This window comes from Microcebus murinus, chromosome 13 (assembly GCF_040939455.1).
Source record: "Microcebus murinus isolate Inina chromosome 13, M.murinus_Inina_mat1.0, whole genome shotgun sequence".
NCBI classification, from domain to species: domain Eukaryota; kingdom Metazoa; phylum Chordata; class Mammalia; order Primates; family Cheirogaleidae; genus Microcebus; species Microcebus murinus.
This window is the reverse complement of record NC_134116.1, coordinates 14,806,449-14,825,767: the sequence shown is the minus strand read 5'-3', so window position 1 is coordinate 14,825,767 and position 19,319 is coordinate 14,806,449. Positions and strand designations below refer to the sequence as shown.

Genomic DNA, 19,319 nt, shown 5'->3' with positions numbered 1-19,319 from the left:
TGTAGTTTGTTGTAAACATCAAGAAAGTGAAAAGAACAATCTATAAATTGGGAGAAAATATTTGCAAATCATATATCTCTAAGAGACTTATATCCAGCACATATAAAGTCTCTTACAACTCAGTAATACAAAGGCAAATGGCCCAGTTTTAAAAATGAGTAAAGAATCTGAATAGACATTTCTATAAAAATATATAAATGGCCAATAAGTTCATGAAAGATGCTCAACAGCTTTAGTCTTCACATCGAAACCACAATGAAATACCACTTAACGTTCACTGGGATAGCTAGAATCAAAGTCCAATAAGTTTTGGCAAGTATATGGAGAAAGCAGAATCCTCAGACATTGCTGATAGCAATGCAAAATGGTGACGTCTTTATGGAAGACAATCTTGCTGTTCTTCAAATGATTAAACATAGTTTCCATATAGCCCATCAGTTCCACTCCCCTGTATATGCCCAAGAAAAATAAAAACCTATATTCACACAAAAACTTACACACAAAAGTTTATAGCACCATTATTAAAGGCCAAAAGATGGAAACAGCCCAAATGTCCATTAGCTGATGAGTAGATAAAATGTGGTGTAGCCATACAATCAAATACTATTCAGCCACAAAAAAGACTGACGCATGCTACAGCATGAGTGAACGTTGAAAACAGTAATGCTAAGTAGAAGTAGCCAGTCACAAAAAAGCACATACTACATGATTCCATTCATATAATGTCCAGGATAGGGAAATCTGTAGAGACAGAAAGTAGATTAGTGATTGCTGAGGGCTGTAGAAGCTGGGGGAGGGTTGATAGCTAAAGGGTATGGGAGTTTCTTTTTGTGTTAATGAAGATGTTTTAATGTTGACTGTGGTGATGGTTGCATATATCTGTTAATATACTAAAAACTATTGAAATAGATACTTTTAAAGTGGATGAATTATATGATTTGTGAAATATATCTCTGTTTTTAAAAAATGAAATTGCAAATCTTGTAAAACATGCAAGATTTAGTGAAATGAATGCAAATTATGTTAGAGAATAAGACTCATTATTCACAAAGTCATAACAAATGTGATTAGACTATTCAGAAACATCCAGGAGAAAAATTGAAAAGATTCTTGACCTAATAGGTATTTTAGAAGAAAACAGGAAAGAATTTCTAGACCCTTTGTAGAATTTATTAAACCTTAGAATATTTTTTGGGGAAAAAACCCTCTCTGTAATTAAGCTGTAGTAGTTTTAAGCGAAAATGTTGTTTTCACTGTTGTATAATTGTTGGAGGGGGTGGAAAGAAAAAAACAACTTGATTTAGTTTTTTTTTTTTTTTTTTTTTTTTTTTTTGAGACAGGGTCTCACTTTGTTGTCCAGGCTAGAGTGAGTGCCGTGGCGTCAGCCTAGCTCACAGCAACCTCAAACTCCTGGGCTCAAGCGATCCTCCTGCCTCAGCCTCCCGAGTAGCTGGGACTACAGGCATGCGCCACCATGCCCAGCTAATTTTATATATATATATATCAGTTGGCCAATTAATTTTTTTCTATTTATAGTAGAGACGGGGTCTCGCTCTTGCTCAGGCTGGTTTTGAACTCCTGACCTTGAGCAATCCGCCCGCCTCTGCCTCCCAAGAGCTAGGATTACAGGCGTGAGCCACAGCGCCTGGCCCTGATTTAGTTTTTGTACTAAGAATTGGTGCAGATTTTATTGTACAAGTTAAATTTATTTTCATACAAAGTTCCACTATAAAAATGCCAGTTAACCTTATTTTTATACTATATAACTATGTGATTTTGGTAAAATTTTAAGTGAATTTAATGTAAGTGACCTGTCTCTGATGCTAGTTATTTACCATTTGGATATTAATTTGGATTACTTCCCTGTGGAAATATTGCCATAGTTTTATTTAGGTTCCCCATCTGGGAACATGATGCCCTTTTTATTCATTCAAGACTGTAGAATTTTCAGAAAAGTTTAAAATTTTCTTCTTGTAGATCTTAGACATTTCTAAATCTTATATATTTCTTCCTTTTTAACAAATCTAATCATAGCTAGTATGTAAGAAAGCTATTAATGCATATTTTTATCTGAACATCATATTGAACTCTTGATTTAAATAATTTTCAGTTTGATTTTCTTGGTTTTCTAGGTAAGCATTTATATTACCTGCCAATAATGAAATCCTTGTCAAAATGATAATTCTTGTCAATCACTATACTTATATTTCAGATTGATGCCATATTTTATTGACTGGAACTTCCAAACAATGTTAAATAATAGAGAAGACAGAGATTTTTTTTTAAAAGAAAAAAGTGAATGTTTCTCTCTTTCTTGCATACATAGGCTGGATTCTAGTGACATTTATAATGAATTGAAAGAAACATATCCTAATTATCTTCCTCTGTACGTTGCACGACTTCATCAGTTGGATGCTGAAAAGGTTGGACATGTTCATTCTTTATGTCTTGTTTGTAATAATAGATAAGGATTGTGTTTTGAATAAAAGTGCATCATTGTCTTTTATTCTTACTGATTAAAAATATGTTTTCTCAAACTTAATGTTGTATTAAGCTGTTTTCATTAAGGTAATTATAGAACCTGACCACTGTGAGTTTAGTTTAGCATTTTTGTACATTTTTGGTTAGTGAGAGTAGTAATAGAGAGAACACCCTAAGGATTGCTTTTATGACCTTAACCTGCGGGGCAAGGAGCAGAAGGCAGTTGGAAATCTAAACAATTTCACTGAAAGAATTATTCCTACTTTGCATTAATTTTGTTAGTGATTCTCATTTGTGAGAATTGGCCATAGTTCCAGACTGTCCTAATGTGGACCAGCTTTCATTAGTAGTCATGGTGGTTAGGAAGGTGCTAGCCATAATCAGTTAAAAATCATTAAGGGTTTAGAGTGAACTAGAAAGTGTTTAAAGGAGACCTCTTAGAAGACTTTAACAAGAGAGAAGCAAATTTCTGAGAATACCCTGATAATCACATGTAGACCCTGTTGATTATAATTTTGTTTACTCTTTGTGTTTTTAATGATAGATTAGAAAGAATTTGTTTCGTCAGCTAGTCATTTTTCCTTCTGTTTTTATATAGTGTGGGACCGGAGTAATATATCCAGTCACATTTCTAGAATCTTAAGATACACAGAAAAGGTGCCTTTGGTAAAAAAAGCAAAACACTTTACATTTTTATGAGCTTTATATTTTGCCTACTGTCACCATTGAGCTCCAGCGGGGAATATAAAATTAGATATTTTCACATCTGAGCTACAGCTTTTAGAGATGTTGGCAATTACAAAAACCACATTAAAAGATGGCACAGAGCCCCTAAGCTGCAAAGTAGATTACATAGTCCTCTCATGATTCAGTTGCAACTCTACAGAAGTAAAAATGCTTTCATGTACTGATTGATATACTGATTTTTTATTTCATATTTCTTCCCCAGGAACGAATGAAAAGACTTAATGAAATTGTTGAAGCTGCAAATGCTGTTATTTCTCATATAGATCAGACGGCCCTAGCAGTTTATATTGCAATGAAGACTGATCCCAGGCCTGATGCAGCTACTATAAAAAAGTACCTAACCAGTAAATAATCTTCCTTGCATCTCATTTCTTAGTTACTTGTTTAAAAAGTAGGGACTAATGTTATAGAAGATAATACTCTTCCCATGTTTGTTGTATCTTTATAATTGGGATTATCAGTATTTGGATAGTCCCTCCTTAGAAATTTTATAATAATTTTAAAACTAAGCCCAAGAAAAGTAGTTTGTTTTCTTGACCATTTGCTATTGAGTTAGAGGGACTTGAATAGCTGTAATTAGGCAGTCCAGCCAGTTGAGGATTTGTGTGACCTGGACCATATAGAGAAGACAAAAGCATAACACCCTATAAAATTAATTTTTAAACTATTTATTGACCAATAGCATGATAAACCTAAAATTTAGTTTGTAATGCCTAGTGAAATAAATGATAAAAAATAAAATTAGGTTAAAACTATTATCTGGCAACTTTAGTTTTATGGAATTGAATTTACAGTATGACTTAGGGAAAATTTATAGTTTAGCTTTTATAACACCCACTGTTATATGTACATAGAGAAGCTTACCAGGGTTTATGCATGATTGATATGGTCATTTCCATCTAAGAGTATGGTTTCCATATGTTGGTATGAACAAACTGCCATTTGAACCAAGCTGCCATTTGAATTAATAAACTAAAACTGTTGCAGTTGCCTAAAAGTACTGTAATTTTCCTTTAAAAAAATTTAGCAGTTTCAGTATTTTCCATAAAACATTTGGATTCTAAACTGCTAGAACTCTTGCCATTATATTGTTTTATATTGATATTATAGGATCTTATGACTCTTAAAAGCAGTAGTTTTCAAGTAGAATAAAATTTATTTAAAATTGGTTATTTGGTCATTGTTAGTACTCTTTCATATTTTCCAAAAGAATAATCTTAAAACATTGCCATTTTGCTGTTGTTAATGATGATAATAATGGTGTAGCCAGCATTTATTAAGTGCCAATTATGTACAAGGGACTGTTAGGGGCATTTTAAATACATTGTCTCATTTAAATTTAGTCTTCCAGACAACATGTGAACTAAGGATATTTTTAACCCCGTTTTATAGAAGAGGAAACTGCAGTTCAGAGAGGTTAGATGACTTGGCTAAGGTTCAAGTGCTAGGCAGTGGGAAACCCAGTAGTCAAATCAGTGTCTATCTCCAAAGCCTGTGCCTTTCATTTCTCCTTAAATTCCTACTCCCTTCTTGAGAAGATAAACATAACCTCAAAAATTCTCACAGAAAAAAATAGGCGCATCACCACCCTGCCTCCCCATCCTCGTTGCTTTCCTTCCATTTTGGGGTAAGAAGACTCTGGCAGAAGTGAAAGAACCTGCAGCCTTGGGGCCACATGCGGCCTTCTGGATCCTTGAGTGCAACCTTTTGACCAAATCCAAATTTTACAGAATAAATCCTTTTAATAAAGGATGTATAGCTCATACATGTATGACTTATTTTGAAATTTCAGTAAATATTAAGGTCCATGTTTTCTAAATTATACCATCCACAGAAGAAACTAAATACCATATTTAAGTGAGCCAGAAATACAATATTAGTTTTGTTTTCTTATTAGTCTTTTTTCTATTTTTATCTCAATTTTTTATAAAAATTCTACTGTTTGGAAAATGCTGGGCACTGACTCCAATGGCTATCAGAAATAAACTGGGATAAAACTAGAAAGGAGCCATAAAATCTTGTAAAAATGCAACGAGTGAAGCTACTTTGTTTTAGTAGCATTGGATCAGCTTGTCCATCATTGTAATTAAGGTATTTTTCTCTAGGCCTTTGCTTTGGCCTGACTGAAATGTATTCTGACCAGGTTGTTTGTTTTTCAACAGAGAACCATATCCAGACTTGAAATCCATTGCTTTCAAGACAAGATACTATCAGAAAATATTTAATATTTCATATAAGTATTATCTTTTGGCAAGTAACATTAGACTTAAACATTGATTTCTCATTTCTATGCAAAATTGCTTTCACTTAAATCACTTGTGTCAATAATTATAGCCATTTTATAGTCTTAAAAATAACTTTTTGTTGCTCACTTAATATGTTTTGGTTAATTTAAGCATTGAAGTATCTGATTCAAATTAAGTTGCTTCCTAAAATGTACCTATTATCACCTTGATAGGTACCTAATTAGATGTAATTCAAAAGATGTTTCTTGAGCAAATATTACATGCAAGGCATCACTGAGAAGGACTTAAGAAATGAACAAGGCAGACCCTCCCTAATCTTAGAAAATTGATAATCCAGAAGATGAAATGGCCAAATAGGAGGTGATTAAGAGATATATGAAATATGATAAACATTTTAAAATGTAAAAGCCTATAGGAAGGAAAGCCAACTTTCTTCTGAGTGGGGAAAGCCTCATAGATTAAGAAGGTAGAAAAGGAATATTCCAGGTTTGGAGAATTTAGATTATTGGAGCAGAGGGTGCTAAAATAGAATGGGATTTCACAGGTAATTTAATCAAACCCTGGTCAGAACAGAACACCTGTGTCCTCTCCAGCTAACCTTCTGAATTGTGCATCCTTCCAGCCCTTCCCTTGGCAGCCAGGCCCTATCAGTCAGTGTTAGTTAGCATGGATGAGGAAATTTGCCTGTCAGTCTATTTCTGTTCCAGGGCCCCCTTTCTCTTCACAACATAGGAATAATAGTTGTGCCTGACTCCTGGGGTTGTTGTAAGTGTAAGTGAAGTACTGCTAGGAAGACAGGAAGGATGGCACCTGGCATCTGAGGCTGACTCATTGAGAGTAAGCATTATATTTGTTTGCTCAAGAATGAAAATTCTTGACTAGAATAACCTCTGTGTATACACATGGACTGGTATATAATATAGTAATTGCTATTTATAAGAAATCTAAGGACTTAAAAGATATTGGCTTGATTAAGAGATACGTGCCTAACAATTGAGAATAGCGATTAATCTTTCAACTCTATTGCTTATGACATTCTGTTTCAAACAGATACAGCTACCCTAACTCATTTAATCATGTGTGTATTATAGTGGCTCATTTGATGTTTATTAATAGTGAGGCATTTTATTTGATGAACAATGCAAATGTATGTACATGAATATATAATATTTCTGCATTGTAAATCTTAGGCAAAAGAATGCATGAATTTAATTTCAGGTAAGACTCTTCTAAAGACATTTTACTGATACGTGACATATTGTTTGATTTGCTATACAGTGATATGGACAAACAAAAATCTACCCTGGTAGATGCCCTTTGTAGGAAAGGATGTGCACTGGCAGACCATCTTCTTCACACACAGGCTCCAGATGGGGCTGTTTCAAGTGACCTAGAAGGAAAAGAAGAGGAGGGAGAAAGTACTTTGGATTCTCTGGCAGAAACATTTTGGGAAACTACAAAATGGACTGATCTTTTTGACAATAAGGTAACATTTCTGCTCCTTGTTTTATAACAGTTCTTGGGGTTACCTGACAAACTTCTCTTGTGCCTCATTGCTTCCCAGAAGAAGAGGAGGTTCATCTCTGAAGAAGACATTCTGTTTAGCCTGATGCCACATGTGTCTTACCTGTTTTAAAAACATTTAACCATTATTTTGTCTGAGTACAAAGTGATTATTTAACCACAATAATTTTGAAACCATTTTGAGAATATATGTAATGGTCTTTTAGTTAAACCAGTTATGTATAAAGCTAAAATAAAGTCTTACAGAAATTGTCTTCAGGCCCTCCCACATCTGTTCATGTGCTAATTTGTTGGAGGTAGGAGCTTAGGAGGAGGAGTATATACTTGTTAGTTTAGGTATTCTTTATTTTCCTCAAAATTCTTTAACTTCCATATAACTGTCATCTTGATTTGTAGCCAATTTTAAAACCCAGTTTTGGTAAAAGTAACATTGATGAACTTATTTGGATTTGAGTTATAAAAATATTTCAAATCCCTTTAGCTCTCCACTATAATTCTTTTTTTTTTTTTTTTTTTTTGAGACAGAGTCTCACTCTGTTGCCCAGGCTAGAGTGCCGTGGCGTCAGCCTAGCTCACAGCAACCTCAAACTCCTGGGCTCAAGCGATTCTCCTGCCTCAGCCTCCCAAATAGCTGGGACTACAGGCATGCACCACCATGTCCGGCTAATTTTTTCTGTATATTTTTTAGTTGGCCAATTGATTTCTTTCTATTTTTAGAAGAGGGTCTCGCTCTTGCTCAGGCTGGTTTCGAACTCCTGACCTTGAGCAATCCACCCACCTCTGCCTCCCAGAATGCTAGGATTACAGGCATGAGCCACTTGCCCAGCCCAATATAATTCTTAATAGTAGAAGTTATATAATTATAAGTTTTTTTAATCTTTCTTTCCTATGGAGATAAAGGAAATAAAGTAAGTGAAATCAGTAGGATTCTCCTCACCCAGCCCAGAGGAGAAAAAGTCATTTTGTCTTAGTAGACAGATACTTGTTCTCAGGATTAATTATGATAATTTGCAGTAAAGAACTGAGGAAGTAGGAAAAAATTCTTCCTATATGCTTTAGATTTTTCCACTACAGAACAGTGGTACATTTATGGCAGGTACTCAGTAATTATTCATGAAACTAAAGGAGTCAGTATCGCACCAGAGATTAAGATTTGGATCTGAAATTAGACCCCTTCCATTTGTCTCTAACCAATCTGTGACCTCGGCAGGTTACTAAATTTTGATGCCTCACTTTGTTATTACACTGCCTACCCTATAGGCCGTTACAAATGAGTCTTAAGTGCTTGGAAGGCCCCCAACAGTATTTGCTGTTGCTGTTAACAGTTATTGAGGGCCTGCTATGTGCCAAACACTACTGGCTGCTAGAAACATAAAGACAAATAATAACCTGGTCCCTGTCTTTGAGGAATGTAACAGATCAATAAACATTTGGTGAACATCATAATAAAATTGTTGTAGATAATTCTCTTTTTGCAATAGTACTACTATATTGGGAGCTTTGCATTATATTATCTATGTACACTTATGGCAACAATTGGTCAACACTTTACTTGGCTTTAGAGTACAAATCAATGTAACACAGTGATCCCCAACCTTTTTGTCACCAGGGACTGATTTCATGGAAGATAATTTTTCCACAGATTGGGGATGGGGCAAGAGGCAGAGCTCAGCTGATGATGCAAGCAATAGGGAGCATCTGGAAATACAGATGAAGCTTCACTCACGTGCCACTCACCTGCTGTGCTGCCTGGTTCCTAACAGACCATGGACCGGTACAGATCCGCGGCCCGGGTATTGGGGACCGCAGATATAACAGGATTCCTCTCCTTGAGTACATTTTCCACATTCTAAAGTGGAGACCAAAAATGTAAATAAATGATTACAAGTATATTTGACAGGTATAAAACTTATAGAAAAGGAACATGTTTATATAATCTAATACTTTTTTTGTTTGTTTTTTTCCTTTTTTCCTCATTTGCAACTTTGGTAATTTATAACCGTAGTCTCCAACCCCTGATGTGCAGGCCTCACATCAGGAGGTGAGCAGCAGGCAAGGGAGTGAAGCTTCATCTGTATTTACAGCCGCTCTCCATCGCTTGCATCACTGCCTGAGCTCTACCTCCTGTCAGATCAGCAGCAGCATAAGATTCTCACAGGATTGTGAACCCTACTGTAACCTGCACATGCGAGGGATCTAGGTTGCACTTTCCTTGTGAGAATCTAATACCTGATGATCTTGAGGTGGAGCTGAAGCGGTGATGCTAGCGCTGGGGAGTGGCTACAAATACAGATTATTATAGCAGAAAGGTTTGTTTGCACAGAGACCATAATAAATCAATTGCTTGCAGACTCATATCAAAACCCTATCAGTGAGTGGCAAGTGACAATGTAATAATAATATTAGAAATTGCACAATAAATGTAATGCACTTATCCCAAAACCATTCCCCACCTACCTCCGGGTCTATGAAAAAAGTGTCTTCCATGAAACCAGTCCACTGATTTGTAGTGACTACCATTTGGGATTCCTATTCCAGTTTATGTTTTTATAATTATTTTTGTTAGCTCTGGTTTCTTTTGTGTGAAGAGGTTATTTTAAAATGGATTTCAACAGCTAATGATTTCTCAAATTATTAGTTTTCTTCTCCAAAATAAATCATCTGTTCTGAGGAATACCTGGCTCTTCTGAAGACATTAATTATTTTAAAAAGTTTTTAAAGGCCGGGCACAGTGGCTCACACCTGTAATCCTAGAACTCTGGGAGGCCAAGGCAGGGGAACTACTTGGGCTCAGGAGTTTAAGACCAGCCTGAGTAACTGGGAGATTCTGTCTCTACTGAAGATAGAAAAATTAGTAAGGCATGGTGATGCACACCTTAGTGATGCACACCTTGGTGATGCACGCCTGTAGTCCCAGCTACTCGGGAGGCTGAGGCAGTAGGATTGCTTGAGCCCAGGAGCTTCAAGTTGCAGTGAGCTACAATGATGCCACTGCACTCTATCCAGGGTGACAGAGTAAGACTCTGTCTCAAAAAAAAAGTTCTAAAAAATTTACTTGATGTAACATATTCATTTTAAAAGCTATACTTCTCTTAAAACCTTAATTATTTTTTTATTAAAGCTGTGTGCCTTAAAATGTAAATATATCATAAGCTTTATCTTGTTTCATATTATAGGTTTTGACATTTGCATATAAACATGCATTAGTAAATAAAATGTATGGGAGAGGCCTTAAATTTGCAACTAAACTTGTGGAAGAAAAACCAACAAAAGAAAACTGGAAAAATTGTATTCAAGTAAGTGATTTTTAAAATGTCACTGTTAAGTGTCACTTCAATATTGCATAGTAACAAGATAACTAGAAAAGTTTTGAGTGGAAATACATAAGAGTACTGATTTTATGACCGGTTATACTTTTAATTAATGTAATGTGAACTATAAATATATGAGAGACAGTCAATAAGCTATTTGAATTTTAAGAACATTTTTTACTCCTATCCATAAAATATATATTTAGCGTCAAATGTTTTTAGCAAGGACAAAATCCATTTTGAATCTTATATAATTAGAAGACAGTTTTCCTTTTTGAAGGGACCAATTCCTTTTAAATACATGTTACCTCAATTCTAAAATGGTTGGACTTTCAGAGTTTATATTGAATTTTATTTTTCATTTGAGATGATAGGCCATTTTTGTTAATTATTTTATATATATCACATAGGCAGAGAAATTCTATAGTTGAGTTTTCTGCACAAGTTAATTGTCAAGTATGAAACTGTCAAGTTTTTTTATGAGTAAGTTTTCATTATTGTGGTCTTATCTTGTCTTTGGCTAATTGGTTTGCGTATATGAAGGTAGGGGATTTTGATGGTGCCAAATGTGGCTAAGGGGCTGATCTGGGTTAGTTATACTTTTATAGTCAAAGTATGCTTTGTATGTAAAACAGACTGGTAGGTTCCTCTGAAAATTTTTGATAATTAGACTAAGCTATAAGTTATCTTTACTCTTAGAACTTTTTCAGTTTACTTTCACCAGTCCAAATTGTAAAACATTTAAAATTGGCTCCTTCAGACCTTTGACTAGTTAAGAGAACTCTTTCTGGAGCCAGTTGTTGATATGTCTTGTGTGGTTCTCATCACATAAAATATAATCTGAGCACTTATGTCTCTGAAGCCAATGATCTCTCCCCAGACATTCACATCAGGGGTGTTTTAGAACTTGTCTCCACTCTACTCTGCCCCTCTACTGTCTGTTCTCCACACAGCAGCCAGAAAAGATGGTGATTCTCCATCACATTTGTAATAAAATCCAAACTCCCCCCTGTGGCCTAGAAGGCTCCTGCCTACCTCTGCAGCCCTGTTTCATACCACATTTGCCCTTATAATTTCTTCCTCTGCCACAGCAGCCTCTCTCTGCTTGACTAAAGCAGCCACACCCTATCCCAGTGAAGGATTTTAGCACTGTTACAACTATATGGAAAGCTCTTTCCCTAGATTTTCAGAGACTTTTTTTCTTGTCATTCAAATTCAGCTTAAATGTCACCTCCTCAGAGATCGTACAATATATTGTACAATATATCGTACAATATATTGTACAATATATCATACAATATATTGTACGATATATCGTACAATATATATGTACAAAATATTGTATACAAATAATACCTGATATAATACAAAGTAAGTGGGTAGTTAGTCAAGAAAGGATCTCTGAGGAGGTGACATTTAAGCTGAATTTGAATGACAAGAAAAAAAGTCTCTAAAAATCTATTTATTCATTTATAAACTTATTTATTCATCCATTTGTTAACTTGCTTATTATTTGCTTTTCATGAAAGTGGGAGTTGAGTTTGTTCAATGCTGTTTTCCTGATGCTTAGAACATTATTTGACTTAACAGTAGGCACTCAGAAAAAAATGAAAAGAGGTTAGGTTAGTAGGAAGGAACGGAACAAGTAGGTTAAGTTGGAAGGAAGTAAGGAAGACAGAAAGGTTAGGAGTAGGAAAGAGGAGAGAGAAGGAAAGTTGGTAGAGATAATAAGCAGACAGAAAGTTGGTTGATTAGTTGTTAGTTAAGAAAAGTTGATTGGTAGGAAGGATGGACAATCAGTGGGTGGGTGGGTTGATGATTGATGGAAGGAAGATTCTATATGCCACTACTTTATTATTACTGAATATTTAATACAGAATTTACCCTCAATATTGAGCTTGAAAATCTGCCATTTCCTTTAGTAATATGTTGCTGTGTTTTGTTGTAGCTGATGAAGTTACTTGGATGGACTCATTGTGCATCTTTTACTGAAAACTGGCTCCCCATCATGTATCCTCCTGATTATTGCGTATTCTAAAATAGAAACCAAGACTTTAAATTTTTACAAAGAAAGTTTTATAGTGAATGGATATAAAAACAAATTTGTGGCATTTTTAGTCTAATGCATGTTTTCATCCACTATCAAATACTGATTATTAAAATGATGTGTATTTATCAGAGAATTCACTGGCGTGTGGCTTAATACATGTAAATCTAGACCTCTGACATCATGGTGTTTTCGTAATGCCTCACCATCGCTGGCTCGGGGATATGCCCTGCCTGCCAGCACCCAGGCCTTTGAGTTGGGTTGCAGCTTATACATGCATGATAGGTTTTAAATAGTAACTTTTAACTGCAAACCTGTAAAATTCTATTTTTTATTTTATAAATGAACAGGGTTTTAACATGCTCAACTTTTTTTTCAATTATATGAAGGCCTTAAAAAAAGCTACATTAAGCGTAGCTAAAATTATTTATTGGACTAAAAATTAAAAGAACTTCATTTCCAGATTTTTTTTCTTTTTTGGCAAACGTTTACATTCAATTACGGGGGGAAATGGCACGAACGCCTGGCAGTTGCTGGAGCATAACTGCTTCCATAAATCTTCATCTTGGGGTTATTACAGGCAAGTCATTTGAACATCCTCTTGAAGTGCAGAGCATCAAAATGAATTAATAATACATGTATAAGTGCCAGACAGCTAAATCTTTATCAGGTATTGTAAAGATACACATATGGTATGTTTATTAAAGTTGAATAATGTAAAACACGTGAATTAATGTGCAAAACCAAGATCACAGTACACCATATGCACTCTATACCTTAATTTTTTTTAATAAATAATAAAAATGAATATTGACGCTTCTTAAAGTTGGTCTTAATTTTTCATAAATAAAATTTGGGGTTATAACAATATATTAGATCCACAGACAAAAGATTAAGCATAAGGTAATTTATTTTATAATGTTTCTTATAGGCTTGCAATTATTTGGATATATTTACAGTTCTTATTGTGTGATTAACTTTTGTGTATGTTTAACTTTTTATTATTTTTATCCTTTGGCAACAAACCTGCTTCTCTCATCATTAATGCATGAAATAAACACACAGGTAAACAATATTAAAAAGTCTATAGTTACTTATCTAATAACAGTGGTGTGTGTATGCTTTTTTAATCTTGTTTCCTTAAAATTTACCACTGCAAAAGACCTACCAATAATCTTGTCTGGTCATTCATAACTATTTTTGTTTCATCTCATGAAAGTATTAGAACCTTTATGAGAAAATACAAATATGCATATAAACTGCACACAATTTCTGGGGCATCTAGAGTCTGAAGACCATCCATGAACAACCAGTTAGTATTCTAACACACATATGCATACTTTCACCTGCACAGATCTCCATGTATACAGGTTTATTTAGTCTAATAAGGGAATCAAGAAACTCGGAAAGGGTAGGATGACTTCTTCCAAGGTCATACTGCTTATTGATTATTGATTACAGAAACCTGTTTTACAGCCCAGGTTTTGCCATTTCAAGGAGCAGGAATCAGTAAACTATGGCCCTCAAGCCAAAACTGTACTGCTGCCTGTTTTTGTAAATTGTTTCATTGGAACAGAGCCATACCCATCTATTTATGACTCCTATAACTGGAAGCAGTTATACAAAGCTGCTGTGTCAGCTGCTGCTTTTTGTCTGGATTATATTAGGCTTCCATGGTAACAACTGGACCCAGGTAAGCTTTAGAAGGGATCCTCAGTAAAATCATTGTTTGTCTCTATGCGATTAAAAATAATTCAAGCGGTAAGATGGTGTTTTTAAAAAGTCAGGGGACAGTTTTCCTATTTCAGTCATGGTGGCCAATGTTTGCACGCACCCACTGAAGACAACCGAAAGAGCTAGACAAACAGAAGTGTGCTCAATATTGGTTCTGTGGCCCCTTTCCAATGATAACAGGTAGTTCCCAGTTATTACTGGTGGGAGTTTGCCATCTCATGGGATTTCTCTCTCCTTGCAATATTGACCTGCTTCCTAGGATAACTTCTCTTTACACCAGAAGAGCCCAATCTGGTCCTCTTTTTAGGCACCACAAATCTCAAACCCCTTATCACTCCACCCCCAATTCTGAAGACATGTCCATAGGCTAGAAACTCTAACCTAGGTCTTGGCTGTCTAGTCCTGGTTCAGGCACTGACAAGCCAAATCACTTGACCCCCATGGGTCCCATCTAGGAAAGTATGGTGTTGGATTCAATGTTTCATTTTCTGTAATCCCAACACCCCAGCAATAAGAATATATGTGTCTTGTCTTTTCCTGCAGGCTCTAAGAGAAACCTATGTAGGGAAATGGATAGGATCCTTTCCATCCCCCCCACCAAAAGGGGGGGGGGAGGATCTCTTGAATGGAATGAGTTTTTTTGAGGAATAAGAAAGAAACTCTGAACTTTGAGTCCAAACACAGTAAACTAAGAGGAGAAAACTGCATCTGTAGTAGTGGGTAATCAATTGAAAAAAGGAAACAGACTAAATTCCTAGAAACTAGAAAAAGGAGATGTAAGTGCTGCTCTAACATGAAAGGTTCTTGGGCTTCTGCCCAGCAGAACTCATCCCTTCCTGAAGTGTCAGGGTCAGGACTTGATTGGGAGCAGTGTCCACCAGCACTTCATTGCACTCAGCTCTGTGAAGGTACTGTTTAGTTTCTCTTCTATATTTTCCTAAGGTCCTTACTTTTAAAGCAGCAGAAGGTACTGTTTAGTTTCATTTCAAACTGGTGCTTTTGTGAGAGAATTTCAAACAAGCAAGGGTATAATTTATTCAAGCCATGTCCTCACAAGGGTCAAACGTGTTTAACCATTAATGTACATATCACTACATGTATAAACCAGTATCAGTGCAGGTGTCGTGGGGTTTAGCTGGGACTACCTGCATTCTCAGTCGTATGAACCAAATGCACTCTAGAATCTGACTGTGCCAGATCTTACCTAAAATGCAAATAGAATACAAAGCAACTAGAAATAACCTTCTATAATTCCCTTTCATGTTATGTATGATTTTTAAAGTTAATGTATTGACATATTCCTCAGTAATTCTGTGATTAAGCTACCTTAAAATTAAAACAGCTTCCAGCAATTTATTTTCACTCAGGAGTGTAACTTGGTTGGAGTTTGGCAGATCTAAGCTGAGCTTGGCCTAGATTGTTCCAAGCCTGAGTTGTTAAAATTTACAATTTTCTAGAACAAATGAAAGGACACCCTGATGATCCAGTCCACATAACGTAGTAGATTGAAATGCTAAAAAAAAGCAAGACGTAGGAGAATCAAATTAAGAGATTTAAGAGGCATACTAATCAAACAAGTATGTGGACCTTATTAAGGTGCTGATTGAAACAAATTCTAAAAATAAATGTTATAACATTAGACGATTGAAAACTTGATTTTCAAATTTTAATGTTTAAGTTACTAAAAGTAATATGAAATTATGTTTTCGTATTTATGGATGTGATAATTGTATGGTTATATATCATTGATATAAGCTGAATTTATAGAAGAAAGGACTTATCTGTGATTTGCTTCAAATTAATACAGGAGTGAAGAAATTGGTGGAGGTTTAGGTGATGCAAAATTTTTTATGAGTTGAAAATTCATCAGAGAATAGAGGGATTCACAATAGTCATCTACTTATTTAGCAGATTATTGAGCAATAGTTGCCATACAATAAATTGCACATATTTAAAGTGTATAATTTGTCTACTTTTCACATAAATTTTTCTTTAATAAAAAATTCAAAGAAAAAGATTCTTATAACTGCAATCAGTCCAGCTTTTTCTAAAAGGACAGAATTCTGTGCATTTACAAACTAAGTGTATGATCATATCCCTTTGCCCTGGGACTGTGAAAAAATGCATTTGTAAGTCTAAGAAGAGATTTAGGAGGCAGGGTCCCATTGCTATAATTTTCTTGGTAGATCCTTGTATACTGTATACATGAAAGGTAGAGGATTTGAAAGAGAATTTCCTTTGTATTTGGGAAAAACCATGGGGGGATTTTTTGATTCTATTGAGGTATAATGTACAATACTATAAAATTTAAGCATTTTAAGTGTGCAGTCTGATGTCTGTAGTGCAACCATCAGCACAGTCTAGTTTTACAACAATTCCATTCCTTCCGCCCATGTGTAATCAATCTCCATTCCCACCTCTTGCCTCAGACAACCAGTGATCTGCTTTCCAACTCTAAAGTTTTGACTTTTCTAGAAATTTCATATAAATGGAATCATACGATATATCTTTTATGTCTTCTTTCACTAAGTGTAATGTTCTTGAGTTTCACCCATGTTGAGGATACCCATTCATTCCTTTTTACTTCTGAGTAAAACTGCATTGTGTGATGTACCACATTTTGTCTGTTTACCAGTTTATAAATATTTGGATTGTTTATATTTGAGGCTTATATGAATAATGCTGCTGTGAACATTTGTTTACAAGTATTTTGTGGAGGCATATATTTTAAATTTATCTTGGGTAGATATCCAGGACTGAAATTGCTGAGTCATATGGTATGTTTCTTTTTAACATAGTAAGAAACTAGCAAACTGTTTTCCGAAGTGACTGTGCCATTTTACATTCCCACTAGCAATGTGTGAGTGTTGCAAGTTTTGCACATCCTCATCAACACTTGATATTGTCACTTTTTTAACTTTGGCCATTTTACTGATTGTATATCTCATGATTTTGATTTGCATTTCCCTAATAAATAATGAGCTTGTTAGACATTTGTGTATCTTCTTTGTTAAAATTTCTATTTCAGTTTTTTTGCCTGTTTTATCAGTTGGATTGTCTGTCTTACTGAGTTGTGAAAGTTCTTTATATGTTTTGTATACAAGCCCTTTTTCAGACACGTATTTTGCAAATATTTTCTCCGTGCACACGTGTGTGTATGTGTGTGTGTGTTAACCCATGTAGAAGTCTGGGGCACCAGTGTGTTTCTTAATGGAGTCTTTTTACAAAAGTTTTTAATTTTAATAAGGTCCAATTCAACATTTTTCCATTTATGAATTATACTTTTGATATATCTAAAATATCTTTGTCTAACCCAAGGTAACAGATTTTATCCTGTTTTTTCCTAGTAGTTTTGTAGTTTTTATAGCTTTAACTCTTGTATTTAGGTCCATGATCCATTTCAATTTAATTTTTGTGTATGGTATGAGAGAAGTTCAGAGTTCTCTGTGTGTACACGGATAATTGTTCTAGCACCACTGGTTTCAAAGACTATACTTTGCCATTGAATTACCTTGGCACCTTTGCCAAAAATCAATTGACCACATGTATGTGGGTCCATTTCGGTACTCTCTTCTGTTCCATTATTATATATCTCTGTTTTTATGCTGAAACCAACTGGCTTGATTACAGAGCTTCATACTGACAAACCAAGGATTTCCAGATTCCCTTATCTTTCCCACCCCTGTCCACATGAGAGAAAAGCAGCAGGAAATAAAACTGGGTCAAATAATCAGAAATCACCAGGTGACCGTCCTGTGCTTGCCACAGAGTATCTGGATATAAAAGACATCCTATCTTTCCCTACAACTTTCCTTCCACCTTTGGGGGCCTGCTCTTCTAAGTTGTATATCCTAAGGGAGAACATAGCAAAAGGCATGTTTATTTTCCTTCCCTTTGCTTAAGAGAAGGAAATTAAGGCTACTGCTTTAGCAAACTTTTTTTTTTTCCTAGTGGGAGTAGGGATCACATAATTTCCTCTATTTTGTTTAAATATTAGTTTTAAAATCTTGGAAATAGGTTTTTGTCACATAGGCCTTTCTGTTAGTTGATTAATAGACTGTTATTTGTTTTAAAAGAGAAGAAATTTTAATCATCCAGAGGAATTGAAAACTATTTAGAAAATACAATAAAGGAGAAAATAGATGCAATTAAATCTTTGTAATTATGTCTAGAATGTTCATTTGGCCCTTAAACTTATAGATACGTATTATTTTTTGCAGGGAACTTTAAAGTTCACTTTTAAAAATACCAATATGTATATACATGTATTAAGAAATACCCGAGGCAGAAATTTGCTTGAGCTCAGGAGTTCAAGACCAGCCTGAACAAGAGTGAGACCCCCATCTTTACGAAAAACAGAAAAAAAATTACCTGGGCAACTAAAAATAGGAAAAATTAGCTAGGCTGGTGGCACATGCTTGTAGTCCCAGCTACTCAGGAGGGTGAGGCAGGAAGATCCCCTGAGTTTGAGGTTGCTGAAGCTAGGGTGACGCCCCTGCACTCTAGCCCTGGTAACAGAGCAAGACTCTGTCTCAAAAAACTAAAAAAAAGGACCAATATATATTATTATCAGCAACTAATACTAATTGCTATCTCAATTACTACATCTTTAAGTACTTTTTTTTTTTACTTCTTGTATACCTACCTGGTTCTTCAAGAATCTTGACTCGTATTAGCCTTTTCATTTTCATATGATTTTAGAAGCAGCTTGACAAATTCCACAAGAATTCATATTGGGATTTTTTGACTATGACTTCTCATAAGCTATTGACCAATTTGGATAAAATTGACATCTTTACGGTGTCTTCCATTGCCCAAACTTGGCCTACCTCCCTATTTACTTAGGTTATCTTTAATGTGTCTCAATATTGCTTTAAATTTGTGTAGAAGTTTTACACATCTTTTGTTACATTTATTCCTAAGTATTTGATATTGCTATAGTTAAGTGGTATCTCTATATAAATTTCATATTCTAACTATTTTTAGTTAGAATTTATAAATAAAATTGAGCTTTATATATTGACATTTGGCAACCTTGCTAAACTCTTTTGAATTCCAGTAATTATAGTGTAGATTACATGTGGGTTCCAGGGGTTGGTAATCTGTGACCTGCAAGCCAAATCTAACCCAAGGCCTGGTTTTGTGGGCTAAGAATGGTCCTTATCTTTTTATAAAAGCAAACACACACACACAAAACTCAAAGAATATTTTGCAAAAACAGTATGTGGC

At 35.0% G+C, this 19,319-nt stretch overlaps 1 protein-coding gene across 6 annotated transcripts in view; it reads left to right on the top strand.

Moving 5' to 3' along the window:
• Nucleotides 1–13,181, top strand: part of TPP2 (tripeptidyl peptidase 2) — a 71,946-nt gene extending 58,765 nt beyond the window's left edge. For 2 of the 6 annotated variants that reach the window (XM_076009292.1, XM_076009291.1), the window contains 5 exons: nt 2,213–2,423; nt 3,431–3,561; nt 6,753–6,960; nt 10,175–10,294; nt 12,258–13,181. In XM_076009292.1, coding sequence (XP_075865407.1) covers nt 2,213–2,423; nt 3,431–3,561; nt 6,753–6,960; nt 10,175–10,294; nt 12,258–12,347 — 760 coding nt within the window. In that variant the 3' untranslated portion in view covers nt 12,348–13,181. Of the gene's footprint in view, nt 1–2,212; nt 2,424–3,430; nt 3,573–6,752; nt 6,961–10,174; nt 10,295–12,257 lie in introns of those variants that run through there. The other 4 variants (XM_012751986.3, XM_012751987.3, XR_012922417.1 and 1 more) reach the window with 3 other exon arrangements.
• The last annotated feature ends 6,138 nt before the right edge of the window (nt 13,182–19,319 follow it).